Below are 23381 nucleotides of genomic sequence, written 5' to 3'. Positions count from 1 at the left end.
AGAAGGAGATACTTGAATATTCTTGTAAGTACATTCCATTGTTTGTAGCTAAGACATGAAGGCAGTTCACAGTTATTAGACACCTAATAGCGTCGCTATACTTACTCAACCTCATAAATCTGCAACAATCATTTGATGGAAATGTCGCTTTTCTTTCATTCAGAATACGGGTGTTTTTGTCATCAAATGAGTGTTGCAGATACGAGGTTGAGTAAGTATAGCGGCGATAGGATACACACCCGCGGCCGCTCGAGAGGAATAATTTAAAAAGCGAACAAATTGACACGTTTGATTACACTAAGGGCCTCTATACACTGCCAAACGCATCTTAAGCGGTATTCCTAATATGAATGGAATTGAAGTACTATCAATTGTACCTTTTTTTTGTAATTATTCATGATAAAAAGCATACCAATATTGTTGTGCAATCATTAGAAGTATTTATAATTAATGACAGGTATCATCCGGTTTTTCGCATAAGTCTCATTGCAAACTTAGTACCTTAGTTTGGTACATCAATTGTTTAAGAAGGGCATGCTGCACAACAACGATGAACGATGTTTAATTTGATCTCATTTTGATATTATATCTTTCCTGCATCCTAATTCTGGCGACCAACGACTACGAGCTAAATGCATTAGAAATCATAAATGGGCCAGTTTTCATTTTGTTTTCAGAATTTGATAGAATAAGTTAAGTTTGAAGACTATTGAAGAGCTCCTCATTCCGGGCTGAATAAACATGAAGTTCCATTCCATCCTATTCGTAACTCAGAGGAAGATTTTATAGGATACCTAGCTATTACCTATACGGTAAAATTGCGCTGATATTGTACAGAATAGGGAACGAAATTCTTCTATTCAACAACATTTTATCGAAATTTGACGAAAAAAACGAGTACAAATGACAACTCGGCCTAAATTGTAAATTTATACAAGCTGGCGCGACATAAATGTTGAAATGTCATTATTTTCATTGAGATTCGATGAGATGTGATTTCCATCTCTGGGAATCAATCGTCATCGCGCTAGTTAACTATTTATGAAAAAGTCTAAAAAAACCGTCGAGTCAGTACTCTAAAATATTCAACGAGTCAGTATCCTCTATAATTCGCTATTACAACTATAAAGAGCTCCCTATACTAAAACTTAATATTACGAAAACGCAGCGGCAACAGAGCGTGAAAATATAATGGTTTAGAAACATTCCTCTGAGGGAGAGGGGGGTAGGGCGGGCCACTTAATAGCGATCGTATACAGTGTACCAATCGGAACGCTGCCCGTCTGGCCACGTAGATTAGGTCTAATGAAGGGCGGTTCAGGCCTCGTGGACTTCCTGAATCTTAGCCAAATTCGCTTTAGGCCAGCAATTCACTCGACCACGTTCAATGAAAAATCTCGATGGCCTAAGTGATTTGATGGTTCCCCTAATGGCCCTAATATTGTGTGTCCCATAAATCATTCCATAGCTACATTATATGAGTGAAATAAGATGTCATAATTGTTTTCATTGTAGCGTAACATGTTATTAAGTGATATACTGTAAGTAAATATTATGAATTAAATCGAAATAATGTTATCAAACACACCAAGTAAGCATGCTTGCATAGGTAGTTGTAATCATTTTAATGCTGTTTTGGCGTACATTTTCAATCTTTAATACTTAAATCTCATGTCGAAAAAAGGCGTTAAAATGCGTAACGTCCAGGACTAATCGAGCACACGTCTCCTTAAGAATGTCGTACATTTTTGCTGATAATCGGACCATTGACGGCCGGGCCAGTAATGAGCCGGCACTTACCGACCCATTATAATTGCTAATACCTCCCTCCCATATTACCAACACTTAAGGCCCGTTTTCCTTTGTGGGGGAAGGGGGTAAATTGGTTTGAAGGTGCTTAATTCGGAGGGGGGAGGCTTTGTGCGGCATGAGCTAGATTGGGAATCTCCGGGGAAAGTTTTATTAGGTTAGCGAATTGTGTTGGAGCAAATGTTGGAGCTGTATTTAACTATGTATTCCGCCTCTGTGGTGGGTAATGGTAAGTGGTAACAGGTAAAATTTGGTAACGTATCGATATACGTGTTGTACTTAAGGAAACCTGAAATAAAACTATGAAAACGGATGGATTTATAATACATCCCGACGTTTCGAACTCTTTACAGCGTTCGTGGTCAACGGGTGACCCGAGTCACCAGTCGGGATGTATTGTAAATTCAATATACGCGATATAATCCGTTTTCATAGTTTTATTTCATGAGTAACTATCGCGGTAACCGAAGACTTAAGGAAACCTGTTATAAACTTTTTTTTATGTGATAGCAAACGAGCAGACGAGCCGCCTGATGGGAAGCAGTCATCGTCGCCCATGGACATAAGCAACATCACAGGAGCCACTTAAGCATTGCCGACCCTTGAGAACCCTAAATACCCGCTTCTTGAAGAATCCCATGTCGTAGCACAAAGGAAATACTTTAGGAGGCAACTCATTCCACATTCTGCACGTTCTGGGAAGAAACGAGCGAGATGCCCGCTTATTCTTGGTGTGCCATGTATCTAAGAAGTGAGGATGAGCTTTGCTCCTTTGGCGGTGATAGAAACGAGACGATGGCACCAGATCAAAAAGTTCTGCGGAACATTCCCCATTGTACAGACGGTAGAACAAGCAAAGAGAGCCAACATCTCTCCGAAGACTAAGAGGTTCTAAGCCGTCAGTAAGTTCGGGATTGCCGACAATACGAACTGCCCGCCGTTGGATGGAGTCAAGGGGAAGGAGCTGGTATTGTGGAGCGCCAGACCAGAGATGAGAACAGTACTCCATATGGGGTCGAACCTGCGCTTTATATAACAAAAGTCGGTGACCCGATGTGAAGTACTGTTTGGCTCTGTTAAGCACCCCAAACTTTTTAAAGTATGTTTCTAGATAAAATAGTTCGCATTAAATATTCTGAAGTTTTTAAAGGTAATACCTATTTTTGTATTTTAAGATTTTTTTTTTAGTTTCCTGGCAACTACCAGGCATTACTAAACAAAGTCTACTTATTAGATAATAAAATCATGAGTCCTATTTTTTCCAGCCTTTAGCTTGCTAAAAAAGTAAATACTTATGCTGGAATTCAAGAGGGGTTGCTAGAGACCCCAAACTAAAGAGTTGTACTCCCTAAACTAGGTACATTTTTTTTCAAGTAAGTACAAATTTAGTACCAATTGTGTACTAAATCCCCATGTAATAAAAATTCCAAAACACAATGTGAGGTTGCCAGAGACCATGACGACAAATATCTTGTAAATAGCGATAAATATTACAATTATAACTTGTTGATGAATTAGAACCTTTAACTTTCAATTTCTTTAAGTACCTATATTATTACTGAGATTATTTCTAGACAACCGGTATGTTTCCCATCCAAATTATATCGTCAACGATGCACAATTACCGCACCATATCGCATGACATTCGAGAGCATCAGTATCCGAAATTGGACCTTATCTCTCTGCTATAAGGTAAAAAATGGTCAACTGTGTTGACGGCCGCGTGTTCTGATTCCACGGTAGACACGATATTTACTTACTTTTACACGCTATTAGCAGTTACAATTAATATATTGAATAAACTCGTATTTTATGAAAGTCCCTCAAACTATGATCGACAGTTTGCATTTTTAATGGTTAAATATTTATTGAAAGATTTCTGGCTATACTTTTACTTATGATAATTTTTATTTTATTTATGCAATTGAGCTTAATGTAACTAAATATTTGGGCCCTGTACACTAATTAACGACATCCTATGTAAAAAAAAAATTCTTCTAGGTATTTTTACTTTGATTTAATTATACCTCTAATTTTATTTTTACCTTTATGTGCCTCGAGCAAAACGAACTACCCCATCTTTCCTTAATCTCAAACGGTATGGTACCTATGGGAGATCAAGCATAGAATTTTTGAATCGTAATAAATTATGTGACATGTTTCCTAGATTTCTCATCAATTAAACAGTCTTATAACATCACCCCAAGTAAATATAATGTAACGAATATTTTGATTGAGTTCGGTTAATGAACGGGAATCGAACCCGGTAACCGGAGCTCGCAATTAGCGCAGTTTGCACTACACTTGTTGCCAAATCAATCTGTCGAGTGCTATTATATTTGGTAACTCGGTGATGTATCGTACTTGAGATACTTTACTGCTATAAGTGCTAATATAATTGTTTTGCCAATTAAGTTTATTTGGGTGTAAGATTCATTAAAGATTATTTGAGCTCTGCTAAATCAATAATCGACACCAGGAACATGATTGGATCACAAGCTTGTATCACAACGCATACGGCACTCCAGGGGTACTAAGTATGTATAGGTAAGACATTTTAGTTACTTAAGACCATTTAGCCCGTTTTTTTTACATTTATGAAGAAAAATGAAGACTTTTTAGTAGTTTGTTTTTCTGCTGATGAAATGCAAATGTCGCTATGTGCATTTTTTCCCATGTCGTATTACTATGTACAAATATTCTGGCTTTAAATAACAAATCTTATTTGTATTTCTTATATGTGTATGTTTATTCACTGTTATTGTGTGTGTACCAAAATTTAGGCTTCATAACGTTTTTGCAACACTTACTTTTTCGATTAATTACTCTGTTTCCGCTACCAAAAGGTTGTCTGGAAGAGATCGCTCTTTAGCGATAAGACCGCCTGTTGTCTGCCTCTACATTTAATTTAATCAATTGTTTCTTTTCTTTTCTTTTCTTTTGTATCTTTTTACTGAGGTGTGCCAATAAAGAGTATTCTATATATATATCTGTCTTATGGGTACTGTTACATATAATTATATTGTCTTTATTCCATAAAACTGTAATATGAGTTTGTTAAAATGTTATAGGTATGCGTGCAGGATGAATTTGTTGATCAATTATCAATTATACGTTTCACATCGACCTTGTTAATTTAATTAACATAAACAGAAAATTGCTCAATGTTCTCTTTTATGAATCAAACATCTAAATCAATGAATAAACTTTCTATCTCTACTAGTTGATACTAACATACAGGTGCACCTCATAAGTTGCTCCGAGGTATCCAAATATTGACTTTAAAGATTGTCGCCGACTTTCTTCAAGCAGTCACATGATACACTAAATCAGTGTGGCGACCACAAACACTAACATATTGCTTGTTATTACAAGCTGTCGACGCTTACACTGTCGCCTCTGTGACACCCGACACCCTGCGGCACCATCTTGTGTAACATTAGATTAAGCAGAATTCAACTTTAACACTATGTTCATAAGACTTACAGAGGCTAAAAGAAAATATTTGCCTTTTTCACGCCTGGCAAACTAAGAATATATCGTCGTGCTGAGTAACTAATGACTCTCTTACAAGCCACTAAGACTTAAAGTGAGTGATGAGAGATGTTTGTTTTTGGCGCCGCACTCACAGTTGCTACTTGTCTTAGTAGAAAAAAAAACATTTCCTTGATAATGTGTCGGTAAGGGAGAGCTTGTGGTTCCGACCACTTAATATCGTATTAACTAGTTTTGTTTGATTGCTTGTCGCCGCCTGGATTAGGTAAGATGAGAACGGAAAAAGAAAAAATGGAGCAAAAACGTGTTACCTCTTAAAGTAATAATGAAGTTTGCAGTTAATCAAGGCTCAAACAGTTGACTGTTTTCAGGTAGGTAAAGTTCTAGGCTTCATAAATACTTTTTTTTTTCAGAATTGAAATTGATTTTTTTTTCTTGAGCTTTATTTATCTTGTTTCTCTGTAAGATTCTTCTGTCTTTGCTAATTACTCTTTTAATTAGGGTTATGATAACGACCTACTTAAGGTGGAAATTTTTTGTAAATTGTTTTGTGCATAGTTTTACTCTCTCCATGCTCTTTCTAGTTTTTAGCTTTGGAAGGTAACACCAATAGGTAATACTATAATCTCATAGCATGCAAGGTCAAACGCAAAGTGCAATACGCAAGCAAGGAATCGATAGCATTGTTTTCATTCCGGCGAATTCAAAATGGCTTTTCAATAAACAATTGAAACTCGTGACCCTTACCGACCCTACGGGGATTCCCTTGCAGTAACGTCATAGCGATAAACAATGAGCCAAAGAACATGGCTGACTTTCAGGCAACGCCGCCCCGACCTGTTTACACAACACATGCCTTTTTACTCCGTACATAACGTGGGCCCCAATTTTCAAATTAAAAATGGCGACGTCTAAACAATGGCTTGCAAACGGCCAACGGCATTGTTTTAGAAACAATGCGAATTCAAAACCAGCTCCCCGCGGCGTTCGAAATATGAAATTCCACGCAGAAATGGCGGCGAAAGCGATTTTTACAAATGGCAAAATGGCCGCCGGGCTGGGACGTCAGGTATGCACACGTCATCGAAAAAAGGAATAGAACTGTCATATTGGAACTACAATCGCGAGCGAAAGAATTACACTTATTTATTAAGCAATTTGCGAGCGCCCCCGTTATATCTTTATCTCGACCTCTCTAATTTGCATTTAACAGGATATTTTCTAAAACCTCACGTCCTAAGCAAATTCCTGATTCGCCTGCATTAAAAACAGCCTAACTTTCAAGTCCGGCCAATTGAAACCGAACTCTAAACCCGTTGATCGAGGGTGGGGATTCTGATAAGCTATTAACACGACTGTTGTGATCTATGATATTGGTTAGTTCGGGCGACTGCGCGGTGACGGTTGGTGTTTGGCGGATTCATTACGGAGACAAAGGGAGTGGGGTGCAGGAGCGCGGGGTGCGGGGTGGGAGAGGGGAGTGGGTGCCCTCTCAGCCACTTTCCTAAATCACTGGATGTATTGTGTTACGCTATCAGTGCGGCCGCCTTTATACCTAGGTCGCTGGGCTAAGAAATTGCTTAATCAACTTAGGGCCTCGGCTGGGCTGAGAAGGTAGACACAGCCGATTGGCGGATCGCTTTCGGTTGATCTGACAAAATAGAGTCACGAAACTGCAACTAGATTGGTAGACTAATCGGTAGCGGTAGTATATACATTTAGATGAACTCGTTTATCGTTATCACCCTTAAGTGTCGTATTTGAAAAATTCTGAAGCCCTATTACTAATTTAAGTAATTTACCTTCTTACTGGACTCCTTTGAGCCTAATTGACATATACGATTTGAAATCAATAGTAGCGGATGAAATAACGCACCAGGAGTATCTGCCACCCTGGATTACATTTCCAATAGAGATAAAATCACTACAGCTGGCATTCAGTTATTTGCTACAGTCTAATGGACGTACTTAGAGGCATATATCTTTTTGTTAAGCTACGAGTATTAAAGAATGTTACATACTTTTGATACGTAGCCTGATCCGCTACCTTTGATGCTGATTGGACACAAATACGTTAGGACTTAGGAGGCTATAATCACAGTATAAGGAAGGTGTCTTTTGCATAATGTCGTGAGATTTTAGTCATTAACTCACTGTATGTAGCACTGAATTACATAAATAATATTCTTCTATTCGACCCCCAGACAGATATATTCTCACAGAAGGAACCGAGACTCCCAGCCACTGCAAATCGGTATTTGGAGTAGATCTCCACACCCACGACTATACCGTCATAAAGTCATAATATTAGTATTATTAGTTGTGTATAGTATAGTAGTAATACAATAATTTACTATGTTTATACAGTTTATCCGTTTCGTATAGTCTTGGTTGTTAAATTAAGTTCAATGTATATGAACCTATTAACTTACATATATTTAATTATACGAACGGGTCTACCGTGATTTAATTTCATTGTTTTACCTTAAATTTCGACGTTTCAGCTAAGTTGCACCAGCTGTGGTCACGGAAAGACTGACGTTCTAGCTCCGTCCGAGTTCTATGACCACAGCTGGTGCAATTTAGCTGAAACGTCGGAATTTAAGGTAAAAACAATGAAATTAAATCGCGGTAGACCCGTTCGTATAGTTAAATATGTGTTCAAAACGCGAAAGTTTAAAGTGCTATAACTTACTATTATTATTACTATTATTTGGAGCCTTACGTGTCCCACTGCTGGGCAAAGGCCTCCCCCAATTTCTCCACAGATCTCTGTCTAGTGATGTGTCTGGCCACTCCTTCAAAAAGGAGTCTAGTTCATCCCGCCATCGCCGGCGGGGTCTGCCATGTCCCCGATTTGAGTTTTCGGGCTCGGCTATAACTTACATATAAGTTAATTAATAAATACGAGTAAATGATAAAATAATAATGTAGCTGTAAGCAGCGTTCGCCGTAAACCGGATAACAATGTCTTACTTAAATAATCGAACTATGAATTAAGTAACCAACCTGAGAGATGCGGCTGCGAAGGGCTGTAGGGCGACTTGATCTGCGGGAAGCCTGCAACAAACCAACAAACAGTTAATTCATTATGCAATTAAACTGTAATTATACGGACACATTCCTGGGACGCCGGCGCCGCGGCGGTGCGTTTTAAATTTCCTTAATTTTATAGCTTATTTTAGATTAGGGAGCATTTGTACTGTCTTAATTTAATGAGGTTTCTAAGGAGTGTTTTATTTTGGCGTAAGTATAATAATATTCTGTTACAAAAAGTTAATTTTAAATTGAAATAATCTGGATAATAATTTTCATATATTTCTAATGTATTGCTTTGTCTTACCATCACTTTGTACTCTAGCCATATATGACCTGCACTTCGCATATGATATTGAATTCCTTCACATATGTAGGTAAGTGCGAATTCCTGATAATTTTAATTCGTAAAAAAGCAGCTAGTAGACAGATTCAGACCGAGCTAACTCTGCATGTCATTTGCAAGTCAAAGTGTGGCAATGCCATCACTAATGTCAAAAAGGAGATATGCTATTTATAATGTCACCCTCACTTTGTCCTACTAAGTCGGTGCAAAGTAGGTTAGGTACTAGTCCTGAAAAACTCAGGTACCTACGAGCCGGGGTTTCTTTAAACCCACGCGGGGTTAATAAGTAGATATTTTAGGTATGTCATAATTATCCTCATGCATGAAGTTTATATTTGCCCGCGAAAAGCTAGTGAGCGAAACGTCACGTGACGTCACGCGTTCGACAGATTAGTTCACGTAAGTGTCATTAGTAGCAAACGTCAGTTGGTCCGTCCAACGTGTGACGTCGTCACGCTCTGTCGAATTCGCGCCAAAATTATGAGCATTTCAACTGCTCAACATTTTAAATATGTTTTAATAAAATAATACAATTACAAAAGTATTAGTAAAAGTATTTTTAATTTTTTTTCGGTGTTCAATCTACTTATATAAATTATGATTACAAAAATTTAAAAAAAATCATGGAGCTAATTATTATATGCAACAGTTCTAAAGGTAAAGGTATACGCTGGTAAAACTACCCAGTAACCCAACTTTGTAAACGCAGATGTCCATAACACTACCGCTTACCTACAATATAAAGAATAACACAAAGCGAGTAAAACACTTCCTCAATTACGTGCAAAATAAATAAATACGTGAACTGGTGCGTGTGACAGGCATTGTCGTGAAATAATAGCGCTGTCTCCTTCTCAAGTGGAGTGTTGAAAAGGGACCGCGGCCAAGAACAACATTCGGCGTAATTATCGACTTGGAAACTGTTAGAATAGCAAGTGGAGAGTCATGCTGGCTGAATATGTTGACGGCTGCAATTTTATGGGAGTTGGCAGCTTGAATCACAGAATAGATAATAGTACTACCATACAGAAAGGAAACTTTCTACAAAACCGAAGTTTGACAGCGGTTCAGGGACGAATCATGATTCATGTTGTACCTTTCTAATATATGGCACTATCCCTTTCCTTTCGGCTATTTAGGGTTGTTAAAATTCAAGTCATTTTCTTATCTGTCAACCCTAATAATTGCTCGAGGAGCAATGCTGAGCCGAACGAACAGAGCCGAGAATACCCGAAAGTAGGAGTTTAGCACCCCTGCTTAAATTTAAAAAGAACATTTTAATAACCAGCCAGCCTAGATAATTTTGTGACTATTTCTTTAGTTAAACTTTTACACACATAATACACAATATATACAATAAAATAAAAGAACTGTCTCCAATAAAAAATAATAAAAACAGTTTTTTTTCCAAATAAGTATGGTGAGTGAAAATTATATTAATAGGTTCGCCAAACGTTATGTTTAACGGCAAAATGAGGCACTCATTCTCTCTCACTCACAACTAAATAATAAAACTTTGTGTCATATTATTCCGTGCATTTTCAAGAAATTATAGCTCCTTACCAACTCATACCAAGACAGATATAATATATATAAAAAAATGCTTCTGTTCTCTAAAACTAAAATCTGATATGCATTGGATTTGTCACGATGCTGCAATTCCCATTATGCCCGTAAAGAAGCAGGACGTAAGTTACCAATCCAATTAAAATTAGATTTAAGCGTGTTGAAGATTGGCACAGTAGCTTCCTTTAGCAGCGGAAAGTTTTAATACATTAATTTGTTTGGCAAAATGCCTACCGGCTTCTGCCGAAAACTCAGACTATTATTACCATAAATAGCTGAATAAAGCAGTGACATTTTCGGCTATTTTACCTTTTAGGGAATTTATGCGTTTGGAAATAGGTACAGTGAGGTTCGAAATTGCATGGAAAAATTATGAATGAAATTAAAGTAAAAGGTATAATTAGATTACTTAAGCTAAACTTTAAGTAACAACATAATTAGAAATGGTACTTAGGTAATATCCGTAAGGGAATTTTTGCCATAACCTAGAGTATCCAGACTTTGTAGAACCAAATAAAAATTCATTAGGTATCTTAGTTCCGTCGTTTTGTGTGTCATACAAGTTTGGTCTTTTGACTTATTTGGGAATGAGTCCGGTCCGGTCGCCAACTTTCAGTAATATCCTCCATTGATCCCAAATCATGCCAAATTATCACAAGACGTTTGTTGACGCTGACGGTGACGGTGGGACGGTGGCGTGTCATGGAAAAGGTCTACTAACTAATTAATGTGGTTCAGCGACCCAAAGAGGGTCTTGGTCTCCGAAAAGAGAGAACGCCACTTTTTCCGATTCTGCGCCGCTTCCAATATCGACTTAAAGCTACCGCAGAGTCTGGCTGCCTAGCCAAGGGGACAATCGCTATCGCTTTGCCATCGAATCGCTTTATGTCTCTCTATCACTCTTCCATATTAGTTGACAGTTGCGTTTCGTTCGCTACGGAGCGTTAGCGATTGGCATGTTGTCTACGGGGCCTGATCCGCTTCAACGCTGTCTCCCCAGCGGTATCATGGAAAAGGTCTATGATTTTTTTTTAATACCACGTCGGTGGCAAACAAGCATACGGCCCGCCTGACGGTAAGCGGTCACCTTAGCCTATGGACGCCTGCAATGCCAGGGGTGTTTTATGCGCGTTGCCGACCCTTTGGAAACCTATACACTCCTTTTTAGGGTTCCGTACCCAAAGGGTAAAAACGGAACCCTATTACTAAGACTTCCTTCCACCAGGCTGTATCTCAAGAACCGTGATACCTAGACAGTTGAAATTTTCAGTAAAAAACGTGATTTTTTGCCGTTTTTTGCGTAATGGTACGGAACCCTTCGTGCACGAGTCCGACTCGCACGGCCGATTTTTTTGTAAAACCCCACACTGTAAAACTGTAACCTCCTCGGCAGGAGGTTCATTCCACAGAAAGTGTCCGCGGGAGGAAATTCCTCTTAAACAGCACAGTAGTGGACTGATACAGATGATGATGATATCTTAAAACGTTTAGTGTGCGCTGTGTGTGGTGACAAATCTCTTTGAAAATACACTGGTCAGCCGCAAAAAATCCTATTCATCCCAAATTACGTCAAATTAACGTAAATTGTTTTGTTAGACTTTTAATTGACGGGAGTAACCAATTCGCGTGGTGTCGGATGGCGCACGCGCACAATGGGTGTCGGGTTGCGACAACAATGGGCAGATTAGCGCGGCCACTTATACTCCGGGAGGCAGACGAAGAAAATTTACTTCGTTGTTTTTTGGGTTTATATTCGCCTGCACAAGCGAAGTTCTGTAAAATCAGTAGGCTTAGCACAGAAACACCGTCCGTGGCAGTATCTCACGCACGGAATAGACCACCCGTCTTTTTCTAACTGTATTAATTTATAGAGGGATATATTTATTATGTTATGAAGAAGAAAAAACTACTGAAAAATCTTAAATATGAATACAGTTTAAAAAGTCTCATAATAAAAAACAAATCAACATGGATACCGTCTTTCCAGTCGATAATAACAAAAAAACAACTACAAAAAAATAAGCCTTATGATGGATTCTGCAGCAAATTTTGGATTTATAAATTTAAAGATAAATTTATTTTCCTGGATAAGGGCAAAAGTGAATTTATCTTCGACTCCTGGCCTATCATCGTGAAGAATAGAGCTTAGTACACGACAGGCACTCAATACGTCAAGAGATTCTTCAATGGTGTCTGGTTACAGTATGGGCTGTTTTTTGTCCCACAGTGGTTAAATTGGGTATAAAATGGGTATTAACCTAATTTCCGTGGATACCGCCTGGGTTCATTTCTTTGTGTGCTGTGCTGTGGGAATAGTACGCAAATGTTAACTTGTGAAAATACACACAAATGGCCAGTGTGTTATTTTACCGCAAACAACAGGTTTATTTCGGTTGTATATCTGGTAACTTTAAGCATTTTATTTTAAAAGATACTACAAGTGTAGCTACAATAATACCTACTCAACTTCGGTATAAGTAGGTAGGTATTTTGTATTCCTAGTATGCTACAGTGAAGAGACAGAACACATTATGAAGCCGAGATTTCAATGAAGAGCCCCGGCCGAGATGCCTAAAATTAGCATATGGCAAAAGTGACGTCCGACAAGTTCCACAAGCACATAAGAGTGCTTACCAATGCGACTAGAGTAGAGCAGCCATACTCAACACCACAAATTTGACATGACTTTCTTAACTATCTCGTTATCGTTTCTGTTTCATATCTAGTGGATATATAGTTGATATCTAGATCATTGTTCAAATTGCGATCCGTGTGAACGAAAATATGAATTGGAATTAAAAACGAATTGTTTTGGTAATTAGATGTTAGATTCAGGTCCAGTTGCACCAACCACAGTTAACAGACTTATTAACGTCACACAGCAGAGAACTATGAAACTTCCCATACAATAAAATTTAGCGAACGCTAAAATTGTGACAAACGGTTTGGTGCAACCCGACCTCAGACTTATAAATTTTAAGGCTGGTTATACATGCAAGTTGCAACATAAATCAAGATATACATTACTATTATAAGTACCTACCTAACACAGATGCTCAAAAATATTTTGTCAGGTATTAACTAGTGCTTGTCTTGACTTGCCTGTGGTTACTTCAGTTTTTCGGTGAGATTTCAGGTCGTTTGAATGTAATGACTTGTTGTAAGTATAAACTATTCAAAACTATCAGTCAGAAACGCCTTAATTAAATCATTAAATTATGCTCTACATTTAAATAGTTTAATCAATAAAATATGCTTCACAATTAGCAAAGCTGCAATAGGACCTGCCAGCCCATCATTTTATGATTAGAAACCTCGCATTGTCATATAATGACTCATTGAAGCCATTCAGTCAATCATCTTGAATACGAGCTATTATCGACCATGACTCAAACATCTTCATCAAAATGTCGTAAAGATGTAAGAGACTGAATGGCATTTACGCTGTTCTAATTAGAATACAATTATATGAAGGAACCCGATACGTGGTTCGTTAGATGTTTGATTTGTCTGTAAACACCTTAGAAACGTATGCGGGTATGTGCAGGGCTTTTTGTGATTTGATTACTGGCTTAATTTGAGTACGAATGAGATGGAAGTTTTTTATGTGAGCGCTTGTTAACATTTGTTAGGATGTGTTGACGTGTCGGAGTGATTGTTGCATGCTCTTAATTCAGGACAAAAAGTACTTTGCGGTTGTTTAAAAGCTGATCGACTTTCTCGTCTAGCTAGATGTACGGGATGTACCTAATGATTTGTTAATATCCGTCACTGTTGTAGATAGTTTTTAATTCTTTGATAATAATAAGTATGGTGAATAGGGATCCATCCATTGCTATCCATTTTTTTCATTTTTAGCTTTGCTAATTGTGTAGCATATTTTATTGATAAATTTATAATAATAGCGTTTCTGACGGATTGTTTTGAATAGTTTATGCAACAAGTCATTACATTTCAACGATTTGAAATCTCACCGAAAAACAACAAGACAAGCACTAGTTAATACCTATATAAGACATAACATTTTTAAGAAACTCTGTTAGGTTACTTATAATAGTCGTAATATGTATAACCGGCCTTAAGAAATACGTTTTAATTTATCTTCATTACCTAAAATATTTAGATGTGGATAATTTTGCACATTGTAGTGACAGATTTGAATATATTTTTCCTCAGTCTCCCGCTCGCTGACCACGACTGCTATAGGTATATACCTATATTATACTCTTTGACGACCACTGTAAAGGTTTCGAAACGTCGGGTATATCGGGATATATTATAAATTAATTATTCGCGATCCAATCCATTAAAATTGTTTTACTCTATGAGTTTCAAAGATAAGAAAGACATTGACACAAAATATAAAATATCTCCTCGTCCTCACAAACATCAAGTTAATTAAAGAAAAGTGGCTGTTTACCGCGTTGCCTTCGTGTATGCGCGCGCACGCCGCCATCTTGCTAAACGTCATTTATTCGGCGACACGCGTGCCCTCTCCACGGGCTGCGTACGGGGATAATTTGTGGAAAAGTAGGATATTGGAGCGTTGTTTATGGTAAACAGTATGTGATATGTCTAGCTTGGTCTAGCGTAGTGGACAATATTTACATGCGAGTAGGCTCCTGTTGTTGTGCCGTAGCCAAACTGACAATCTTCAATTTTTGGGAAAAAATCAAATTATTTTATTAAATATTTTGATTTGTGTTTTTTAAGTAGTCACACTACTATATATAAATTATAAACTGTAATAGATGTCATATAATAAAGAAAAAGTGACGAAGCCCTCCAGTGCCCCAGTGCTCCGGCCTTCACCACTGGAGGGCTTAGTCACTTATTCTTTATTATATGATATCTATTACAGTTTACAAACTGACAATCGTTTATCGGCAAACGACGACCAAAAAAAAGTTACGGAAAATACCTAGTTTTTGTTCCTTAAGGAACTATGCCATTTTCCATGCCGAGGTTTTCTCGAGGGACTACAGTAAGTAAGGAGTTCTCCAAACGCATGATGTCCATAATATTTGCCATTTAAAACTAACCGCAATTTGCATCCAGCTTATTATTCACGCTATTTGTAAGCAAAGCAGTTTTCAGAGAACCCTTGAGCATACAGATTAAGCTGTTCACTTTGCCGTTATCCGATAGTAGACTTATGCTATATAGCTATCCCTCTGAACAGTCGGAACTGCAGCGTTCATCTGACACATCTAAATACAGTAGTACAGTCGCCATCAGATATATCGGAGCGGCCGAGGTGCTCACAATATTGTCAAGGCGTTAGGTGCGTGTTCAGATATTTTTGAGCACCTCGGCCGCTCCGATATATCTGATGGCGACTGTACCTAACGGGCAATAAACATAAGGACACAACTGTAATTTTTTTAGTGGCGCCAAAGAAGTGGATGTGAATCAAACGCTTAGAAGGAACGTGTCATCTCTCAATACACTTAGTTGGTACCATTTTGAACCCTTTTACAAAGAACCGTTGAGCGTACAGATTAAGTTGTTCACTTTGCCCTTATCCGATCAGAGACGTTTATGCTGCGTTTCGTCCCTCGGAACTGCAGTGTTCGTCTGACACAGTAAATTTATAACAGTACAGATGTCGTGAACAGTACTTTGGCATCGTATTTTCTCGGAAATGTTCGTATTTGTCATACTACTTCAGTCAACCTCTGTACTTTTTGTACTGGAACTAGTTGAAATCGCATAACACGTTCGAAATTGTGCGTTTCCATAAAAATATTAACTACATCTGTAGTTCTCATACTGATTACCTAATTATTACCTCACCGATCACCGTCACCTCTCAAGATCATATATATGATACCTACAGCTAATATTAGTTGGAGAAAAGTCTATATTTCTATAGACATCAATTGTGGCAGGTACGTACCTACGAGTATGTATTATAAAGGTAGAGCCAGAGTTCGTTAAGGTCTGTAATAAGCGATAAAAAATAATAAAAGCTGGGGGCCAATCGTAGGTGACATAATGTATGGAAAGGATTATACGTGACTTTTCGTTGCATCTGTCATCACTCATCACGATACATTTTTTTTCTTATTTGATCGGCGTTTTACGATTGCCATCTTGACAAGGCCCCCTGATGGTCAAATTAATTGTTAAAAGTTTTTAAGCCGCCTAAAAGCGAACGTAGTGACTTAATCGTGTATTCGCCATAAGTGCAGGTGCCGTAAGTAGTTGAGCTACTGTTTTTATTTCTACTCTGGCCAAAAGCCCGGCGAGTTGGCAAGTAATGGAGCGACCTAGATTCGATCTCCGTTGAGCCACTTCTACCGATTCTGGTCTAAAGTACTTACTATCGCCGTAAAGATACTCGTTTTGCAAGCTTTATTCCTTAAAAGAAAATTGGTTTACATTTTATTTAGGTGCTCTACAATTAGTCTCTCATTTCTGAGTGTCATGGCCGTGACCGCTAAGGTGCAATGCACCTTTATACCGCTAAGGTGCATTGGGGTGACTTCGAAAACGGGGTAATTTAGAAATTCTATCTACTAAACCATAAGCACTTTATACTTTGGCAATGCATAGGTACCTATGCTACTGCAACGCTTACTAAGGCATCTTATTGTTGTTATAGGAGAATTATCCCGTTTTCTAAGTTAACTCAATACACCCTATTCGGGTAATGATCTAACCACAAATAAATTTGAGATAGCACTGTTTTTTAGGGTTCCGTACCCAAAGGGTAAAAACGGGACCCTATTACTAAGACTTCGCTGTCCGTCTGTCCGTCTGTCTGTCACCAGGCTGTATCTCATGAACCGTGATAGACAGTTGAAATTTTCACAGATGATGTATTTCTGTTGCCGCTATAACAACAAATACTAAAAAGTACGGAACCCTCGGTGCGCGAGTCCGACACGCACTTGACCGGTTTTTTTTTACAACTTACTGTAAATCTCGTGCCTATAAATCAACCTAGTAAAAAGGTATGCCATTCATTTTGTATTTTTTGAATAGGTCAAATAAAGTTTAATGAGATGGACTTGGACTACTCCTACTTGGATTACGTTTACAGAAAAACTTGAACGAATTATTAGAAGTTATGATAAAGAAATTAACTCATATCATATGAGTAGGTGATACTAATACTAATGGCTCTGTGAGCTATTAAGCTCGCCAATCCACATGGCATTATGGAAATTTTCAACAAAAATAATCTATAGGTTTACCTAATAATTATCGAACCTGTTCACCAAATTTCACGAGAATCGGTTGAGAAATGTGACCTGTAGACAACATCCGGACATACCTACGAAATAATGTTTGCCCAAGTTGACACGTAGACCTTCGCTTTCGCTCGGTCAATTAATAAAAGGTGTTGTCTGGATCCTGTATTAATCTCTCACTGCTACTTTACCATACAATGAAAATTCTATCACCTACAACTAATTTCGCGTGTTCCGAGCCCTATTCGCGCCATTATGAGCCCCACACGGGCATAAGCACCCCAAAGCATTAACTGCCAGGAATGTTAATAAATGGACTCGATAAATTAATATCGAGGGTTCGCTAATCCCTAAAACGGGTGCCACTTGCAACTAGCCCATTTCAAAAAGTCTTAAGTCTATACCAAACTAGTTTACTCAAACGACCTTCTTGTTATGGATATCGGTAATCCTAAAACGTTGTATGTGAGTATGGAAAGTTTTGGAAGATATGACCTTTTGATAATTAGGCAAAGGTACCATGCTAGTGGGATTAGTTAGCATTGTCTGTTAAGCGGTATGATTGTCACGCGTTCTCGTAATTGGTAATAAATAAATAATAATTTTATATCAATGTTTGGACGTACTATTTAGTGACCTATAATTGCTTAATGAAATTATAGGTTCAGCTGATATCCAGTAAAGTACCTACACAGCCTACACTTACATGCATATTACATCCCTGGATAAAGTAGTCAGCCCGAGAACTACCTAGAGAAGAGATAGGTAATAATATGACAATGATTTATACCTATTACTTAATATTTATAAATGTTATATTAATCTAATTGCGAATAAAATTTACCTATTGAGATTAATACCAAATTACCTATTATAACATTTTATAAGTACGTATGTAATTTTTCGTGACAAAACAACGTTGACCACTCATAAGGCCGTGCAGTTTCTTGCAACCATCAAGATTTTTTCTCTATGGGTATTAAGCCTATTAGGTATTACTGGTGTTGTAGAATGGAGTATGGAGTTTGTATAGCAACATTATGGTTTCCATGTCAACTTTCTTCTTGGACAATATATCATTCGTTTCATGCTTACTTTCGCATTTTTAATTACTAAATTTACTTATTTGGACCCCAAGGCCTTAGGTTCAATCCTTTAACATGGTCCTTCGAGCACTTCTTGCAGCTGTTTGGCATCGGGAACAGGTAAGTATAATTACGTCTTACATATTAACACCACCAATGACTTTACTCTATTTTATATCGAGTTTTTTTAAATAAAAAAAAGTTTAAATATCCTTAAGAAGTATCTGTGGCTAGAAATACTTTTTCTTTTACCATATCGTCGCAGTCGCACCCTCACGTTCTTTTCTCTCTCCCACTAATCCTGTCACAAGTAAGGGCTTCATAACTGTCTAAGCTGCGGTAATGCCACTTTTATTGGCTTTTGACGCCAATTGAAATTAAATTCCTCTGTAATTGATAGGGTCATGATGTGCGAAGTTCACCGACGTTCTCACTGTGAAGCTTGCTTCTATTCATTGTCGGTCGAATGGGTAGGTAAATACCTAACCTTGTTCCGTATACGTCCCAGACAATAGGAAATATTACGCATAACTGCGTAGAGGGCGTCACTAGCACAATCATAAATCGAAACTTCGTTTTCTGCCTCTCTATCACTCTTGCATATTCGATCGATAAAGAGGCAGATAACAAAATTTCGATTTTCGCGTTTCGCGGTAGGCCATCTCATCTATAAACAAACCGCCTTGATGCGTCAATGTCATAGTGAAATATAATAATATATAAATGGAAATTATATTTTAATGCCTAACAATTTAAATTAAATTAAATTATATTTTGTCATATTTTTAAATTAGTTTAAAATTTATTTTCAAATGCCTAACTTATTACATTTGTACATTAAATGTTATTCTGTATAGGTACTTTAGTTCTTAGCTCTTAAATGTATTGAGACATTTGTAATGATTTATGCATAAGATATTTTGTACACACACTAAGCAAGGAATAAATGAAATGAAATGAAATGAAAAACATGTCGAAAAACTGTTTAAGGCACAGTATGTATAAGTTACTATATCGTTTTCGATAGATGCTAGTGCTGCACTCAGGCGGCAGGATTTTGCAGTAATACTCCCTATTTGGACTGTAATTTACAATTTCAAGATAATATTAATTTAGTAGCAAACTTTTGACAAGGGCACTTACGGGTTAATACAAAATTACTTTGTAATACTTGTTTGATATGCTCATTCTTTGTAAACTTAGAAAATTAGCCAAAAAATAATATGTTCTCTCACAGATACCTAACCTGAATAGTGCCTACTGTCATTTCAATAAATCAGCCCAATAATGACAATAAAATTTAAGTGTTTTTTTCCCGTGTCCACAGAATAGCGTCACAATTAAAATTTAAACCAAATTATTAGCAATAACAGTTTTGACTGATTTACGGTTAGTTTCACTAGACTTATACCCCTTCCCTTCCCCCTTCCCTTCCCCCTTCCCTTTATAACTTTTCGGGAGCTCGAAAACAATACAATACGGTCCATATACCGGTCAATATAAGTCTAGTCAAATTATTAGCACTTGAAAATACTGCTTTCTTCTATAAGGCACTTGAACCAATATCTCCTAGTCATCCATCTTAAATAGCTGGTCCATAAACACGATTAACCCAGTAGCCTACACAAACACTTGATATATCTTCAAAATATCAGATTCTAGGAAGAGATATAAAAACCTGTCATAATTGCCCTATAATTTTCTTGGATTTAAAACAACATTCGGTGAAGGTAGTGTTTTTTCAACCCCATTATAAGAAAATTTATGAGTAAGTATTTTGCAGGTAAGGTCTTCCAGGAATGGGTTTACAAAATAATATAATAAGCGTTAAAATAACGCTTGAACACTTGAAATGATCACTTATTACTGCTTAATATATACAATTAGATAAAAAACAAAACTTTCGTAACTTCCGGATCCAATCAAAACCATGATTCTGTCACAATTCAAAAATTAAAATAATTGCCCAAATTTGCTACAAAATATAAGTTTTAATGTACCGCATCGCTCCCTCATTTCTGTTTTTATAATGTTTACATTTATGAACCTCCAGCTTCGTTTTTATATATTTTTGTTAGCTACATCTATCTTTTTATGTATGACTGTATTCTGAATAATAAATAAAAAAATATTAAAAATACAATCACCCCAAAGCACCTTACTTTATATGGCCATTATGGCCATAAAAATATACATATAAGTATTTACATCTCAAATTGTGTCCCTAATATTAAAACTGTACGCACCTCTTAGTATTCTATGATTTTCTAATACCTCAATAGGCCATACTATGAATAAATCACTTATTCTTACAATTTGTATGCACACAATGGTACCTTTTCTTTTGTCATTTCGGAAGTGTCACCAAACACTGTCACAACAGTGTCACAACCGTGGCTTCAATAATGGCTTTTGTCACTACAGAGATTTGCGACACAATGCCGTGAAAGGGTTAACTAAATTAAATAGTAGCGTGTAACGCCTCCGCTGCGGGAGGGTTAAGTTTTTTTTGGATATGGCTTTTGTTAAGATAATAAAAAATACACATACAAAATACAAATGAATATGAAACAGAAGCAAATGTGTGATTTTTATGATAAAAATAAATTATTTATAGATACTGTAAGGCATAAATATATATACATTCCCAGTTGCAAAAATATGTATACGCTCTTACACCTTAGATAATAAAGTCGTGTTCACATATTTTTGACCAATTGTCTGGATCGATATTTTTGCCTTCGACTGTACCTACTGTACCTATTATAACTGATCTACTACTAACTACTAGGTTCAAAGTACAAAAGTTTCCTTTCCCCTACCTTCATTTCATACATATTTCATGAAAACTACCAAGCTTTTGTAAGTAGATTTGAACAGAAAAATACATATCTCGAATTTTACGGTTTACTATAACAAATCCTCCGTTGAAATGATTTCATAGCTTAAAAAAACAAAAACAAAAAATGTATTTGCGCGACCTTGCCAGGATTCGAACCTGGAATCTTCTGATCCGTAGTCAGACGCGTTATCCGTTGCGCCACAAGGCCAGATGACTACATAGGCGAAACTAACCATTGCTATCGGTCCCGTTATCTGTATTTATTTTTAGCAAAGAGGATATAATAAGATAGAGCGGTACTGTCATAGTAGATTTTGTAACCACAATAAATTCACTGCCATCTATCGACACACTTTAAAACTAAAAGTGAAGATTTATAAAAATACGATAAAATGTAAAAACTGTAACTGTAACTGTGTGTGTGTGTGTGTACTGTGTAAACTGTACTGTGTGTGTAATGTGTGTAAACTGTAACTTGTTCACGATAAAATGTATTTAAATATGGATATTTTTTTTTATTGCATTAATTATTTTTATGATTTTGACCTATGTTCTTTCACTGATATGCGTTCAAATTGTTAAATAACAAACGAAACCGTCAACGCCATCTATACGACAGTAGGCCAAAGCTAGTAGCGCCCTCTGATCGAGAATCAAATTTTCTTGATTTTCGAGGCACGTTTTTTCCTTAGACTGTATCCATCTATTACGGAGTTATATCTATCTTTGTTTTTAGGTTAAAATTCAATGTGACGTCATCACGTCTTCGGTATTTTATTAAAGTATAATTTTAGGTATTATAAATAAATAAGCAAAGGTTTTTAATGGTTCTCACACTCCATATTTTATTATCATAGAGACCATAGGCAAAAAAATAATGGAGACACAAATCTAAATTAAAAAAAAATACAAAAGCTTTTGTAAAAAAAATTAAAACAACTCTCAATAAAGTTAATCATCACCTTAGAACATCTTATCGATTTTTTTTTCAATAGCAAAGTAATTAAAGGCTACAGGCACACTTGTAGGCGTATTAGGTTAATTGAAAGATTGAACAATTGTCAGCTCAATGATTTGCAAAAACCGGTCTTAATGCCCCGGCACAGAAACTTTTGTTTTATCGAATTGTCATTTGCGAAGCTTCAATACAGGACCTTATTTCTCAGGCATAAGGTTTTATTGAAATGGTTTACAAAAATAATTTTTTGTGTCATGAAATTAGAGCTTTATAATGAGGGAGTTTAAGTTGAGTTTTGTTTGAGGGCTCGGGGCCGGCCGCGGGCGAGGTGTGAAGCTGTAGGGATGGGATGAACACGTTATTAATTAGCAGTCGATTAATTAGTCGAGCCATTCGAAGTCGAAACATGTATACTTACATATTTACCGACAGAGCCCCTGTTTTAACCGAATTTTAAAAATAGAAAGTTGTTGATTCGCATTCGACAAACGTAGCGTAAAACCTACGGTTCGTATTATTTTTAACCTTTCTAAACCAGTTTTTATATTGCTACCCTAACTATTTTATGCCTGTAACACCTCTAAAGTAGGCACTTAGAATATTATAGGATTTGTAAGAATTGTAAGTACAGTGAAATCCGTTTATTATGACTCCGCTTATACTGACCAACTGCTTACTATGACGTAAATACTGTGCGAAGGTTGGTTTTAATATAAAATTCATGGTGACAAAGTCGGATAAGATGATTTTGCTTATAGTGACTAATCGCTTAAACTATGACCTATAAATCCTATTTTCATGAAATTATGTCCGGTTATACTGACACATTGACTGGTTTTCGTGGCCGTCCCCACATCTTCCCTGCGAGGACGTTTGGGGCGTGTGGGCCGTGTAAGTTGTTTTAGTTTTGATTCTCAGTTGAATAATTGGTACAAGGTTAATAAAACTCATCTCTTACAAAGGAATTTGAGATTTATAAAAAAAAAGAAGTTAATTAACTATGCTTTATATGACATGCGCTTAGTATGACGTATTTGTCACTTCC

General features: G+C 36.9%; 1 protein-coding gene, 1 long non-coding RNA gene and 1 other non-coding gene across 3 annotated transcripts in view; all 3 read right to left on the bottom strand.

Annotated features, from left to right (window-relative positions):
- LOC134747864 (visual system homeobox 2-like) overlaps window positions 1-23381 on the bottom strand; it is a 126160-nt gene that overhangs the window by 77221 nt on the left and 25558 nt on the right. The window contains exon 2 of the mRNA XM_063682536.1: window positions 8314-8364. Within this exon, the coding sequence (XP_063538606.1) occupies window positions 8314-8364 (51 nt within the window). The remainder of the gene's footprint in view (window positions 1-8313; window positions 8365-23381) is intronic.
- On the bottom strand, window positions 30-318 carry LOC134748019 (uncharacterized). Its single transcript, XR_010128377.1, has 2 exons — window positions 236-318; window positions 30-95 (listed from the first exon to the last, which is right to left on the bottom strand). It is a non-coding gene; the product is annotated as an uncharacterized LOC134748019 (long non-coding RNA).
- Trnar-acg (transfer RNA arginine (anticodon ACG)) lies at window positions 21514-21586 on the bottom strand. The gene has a single exon. It is a non-coding gene; the product is annotated as a tRNA-Arg (tRNA).

Source organism: Cydia strobilella, chromosome 15 (genome assembly GCF_947568885.1).
Source record: "Cydia strobilella chromosome 15, ilCydStro3.1, whole genome shotgun sequence".
Taxonomy (NCBI): Eukaryota; Metazoa; Arthropoda; class Insecta; order Lepidoptera; family Tortricidae; genus Cydia; species Cydia strobilella.
Note: the sequence above shows the minus strand (reverse complement) of the source record. Positions and strands in the feature narration are given on the sequence as shown.